The following is a 2,443-nucleotide window of genomic DNA, read 5'->3' as shown; positions in this document are numbered from 1 at the left end:
GTATTTTAGTTGACCATAAATGCTTGTCAGTACACTTGGTAGTAGTGCTGGGCGGTATACCGGTTCATACCGAATACCGGTGTTTATTTTTGTTATGATATGAATTTTTAAAATACCGCAATACACCGGTATTTTCGTATGTCGCTTAAACAACGTTTGGAACGCGACACTGTTTGAAAGGGGTCCCTTTTCACTGTTGCACTGTGGTGAGGGAACAGCTGTATGTGACATGCACTTTTTTGTTTGTTGTTTTTTTTTAGTTTGTTACTCAGACGCAGGCAGTGTGCTGCATGAGACAAAAAATTCATATAGCCAAAACAACCGCATAGCCGTGTAGATGCATGTTGATTTTATCAGACGATGCCGTGATTATAAATGAGAGTGACTCCTGGTTAACATGTATTAAAAGGGGTCGTGTTTAGTCACTATTTAGTGTGGTATTTTTTGACAATATTCACTCATCATAACAGTAAAATAGGGCATTCTAAGTCAATATACTGCAGTATTTCCTCTCTCAATCAGTAGAAAATATGGTTAACACCCGGTCATGCATGAAAAAAAATACCGTGAAACCGGTATAATTTTGAAAAATACCGTGATATAAATTTTCGGTCATACCGCCCAGCACTACTTGGTAGTACACTAAATCATATTGTAGACAACAGAAGTAATTATGAAATTACATATAAAGATGCACTTAAGTGCTGCTTAAGTAGGTAAATAAAACACTAACAGTTCAGCTAATTGCATTGAATATACATTTAAACAATAATATGTTTTCATGTAATGGCAATTAACATGTAATTACGAGTCTGAATTAATTACATTCAATTCACACCTAAGTATATTCTTTTAAAGTATATTATTTCCATAATACTCTTTTTAAAGTATGCTAAAGTGTACTTTTTCACAAGGTTGGTATGGTCCTGGGATAGACAAAGTCCAAAAAAAATGTAATCAGAGTTTTGTCAGAGAATCTGAAGCAGAAATAAAAGCACAAAAGGAAAAGGACTATACAAAGATTATTCATAAAAGTGACACAAGTGGCACTTTTAATTTCTGAACATAAGCAAAAGTGTATAGCAGAAGTTAAAACATTGAATCATGTCACAATATTTCCTGATATCATCAGACCTAAAGAAGTTCTTTTATTTTCCATTTTAGATATGGACTACATCAATGCTACACAGACTGAATGGAGAAACTGTACGAATGTCAGCAGCGTGTTCACACAACAGGTTCTGCCTATACTCTACACCATCATCTGCGCGTGTGCCTTCATTCTCAACGGACTCGCCGCTTGGATCTTCTTCAGGGTTCCCAGCTCCTCATCCTTAGTAGTTTACCTAAAAAACATGGTGGTAGCAGATGTTCTGATGTTGTTTACCTACCCATGGCGTGTGGTGGACTACCTCGGTTACGGCGGCTTGCAGTTGAAGCTGATAGTTTGCCGCTACACTGCTGTGCTCTTCTACCTCAGTATGTACACGGGAATAACCTTCATGAGCCTCATCAGCTTGGAACGTTACTTTAAAATCGTCAGCAGCACCTCTGGCATGTCTTCTTTTCTGCAGCGCATTTCGGTAGCGAAGGCTCTCGCACTGCTAACTTGGGGCATCATGATGTTCTTCATGCTGCCAAACTCCATTTTATCCAACCAGCCCATGCCTAAGGATTTCTCCTGCATGGCCCTCAAGAGCTACCTGGGTCAGCGCTGGCACGAAATTTCAGCCCACTTCAACGTTGGAATCTTCTGGGTGGTGTTCCTGCTGATGGTGTTTTGCTACACTTCCATCGCCTGTCACGTGTACCGCTCTTACAAACGCGTGCAACAGGACAGCAGCAAGGCGGGGCGGCGGTCAAATCGAAGCATCTTTAGCTTGTTGGCTGTGTTCGTCTTCTGCTTTGTTCCCTACCACGTTTGTCGTGTGCCCTACACACTAAGCCAAAGGCCCAAGGCTGGTTTTAGCTCCCACAACTGCTTCATTCTCTTCCAGGTCAAAGAAGCTACGCTCTTCTTGACTGCCCTTAATGTGTGTCTGGATCCTGTCATTTACTTTTTCATGTGCAGGACATTCAGAGAGTTGCTTTTGCAGAAGATGCCATCTGTAAACCGCGAAAACAGGAGGCCTTCAACGGGCATTGGGATGAGTATCAGCAATCTGTAAGATCAAGAGCAACAGAGGAAATGAGCATTGGCCATTTGCAAGATGGAAAATATATTTTGATTTCAAAACCACATACCCAGCTGTGGTTTCCTTGCAGGCGAAAATGCAGAATGAAAAAATGGAATGGAAGAACGTCACAACATCGTGGTGTTTTCAAAAAAAAAAATTCAAAACAAAGTCAACCACAGCTGTCAATACCATTTACTGAAGAAAAGTCAACCCTTAACTGGAACGTTCACCTATAAATAGAAATTCTGACATACTTTTCTCACCCT

The 2,443-nt window shown here is 40.4% G+C and overlaps 1 protein-coding gene across 1 annotated transcript; it reads left to right on the top strand.

Moving 5' to 3' along the window:
* Positions 1-1,166: 1,166 nt before the first annotated feature.
* LOC107704299 (P2Y purinoceptor 14-like) lies at positions 1,167-2,168 on the top strand. Its single transcript, XM_016507182.1, has one exon. The coding sequence runs from the start codon at positions 1,167-1,169 to the stop codon at positions 2,166-2,168; it is 1,002 nt and encodes a 333-aa protein (XP_016362668.1).
* The last annotated feature ends 275 nt before the right edge of the window (positions 2,169-2,443 follow it).

The sequence above is a fragment of the Sinocyclocheilus anshuiensis genome, unplaced genomic scaffold (genome assembly GCF_001515605.1).
Source record: "Sinocyclocheilus anshuiensis isolate Anshui unplaced genomic scaffold, SAMN03320099.WGS_v1.1 scaffold1493, whole genome shotgun sequence".
NCBI lineage: Eukaryota > Metazoa > Chordata > Actinopteri > Cypriniformes > Cyprinidae > Sinocyclocheilus > Sinocyclocheilus anshuiensis.
Note: the sequence above shows the minus strand (reverse complement) of the source record. Positions and strands in the feature narration are given on the sequence as shown.

Coding starts and splice junctions, on each gene's coding strand:
- LOC107704299 (XM_016507182.1), top strand. CDS start 1,167: ATGGACTACATCAATGCTACACAGACTGAATGGAGAAACTGTACGAAT.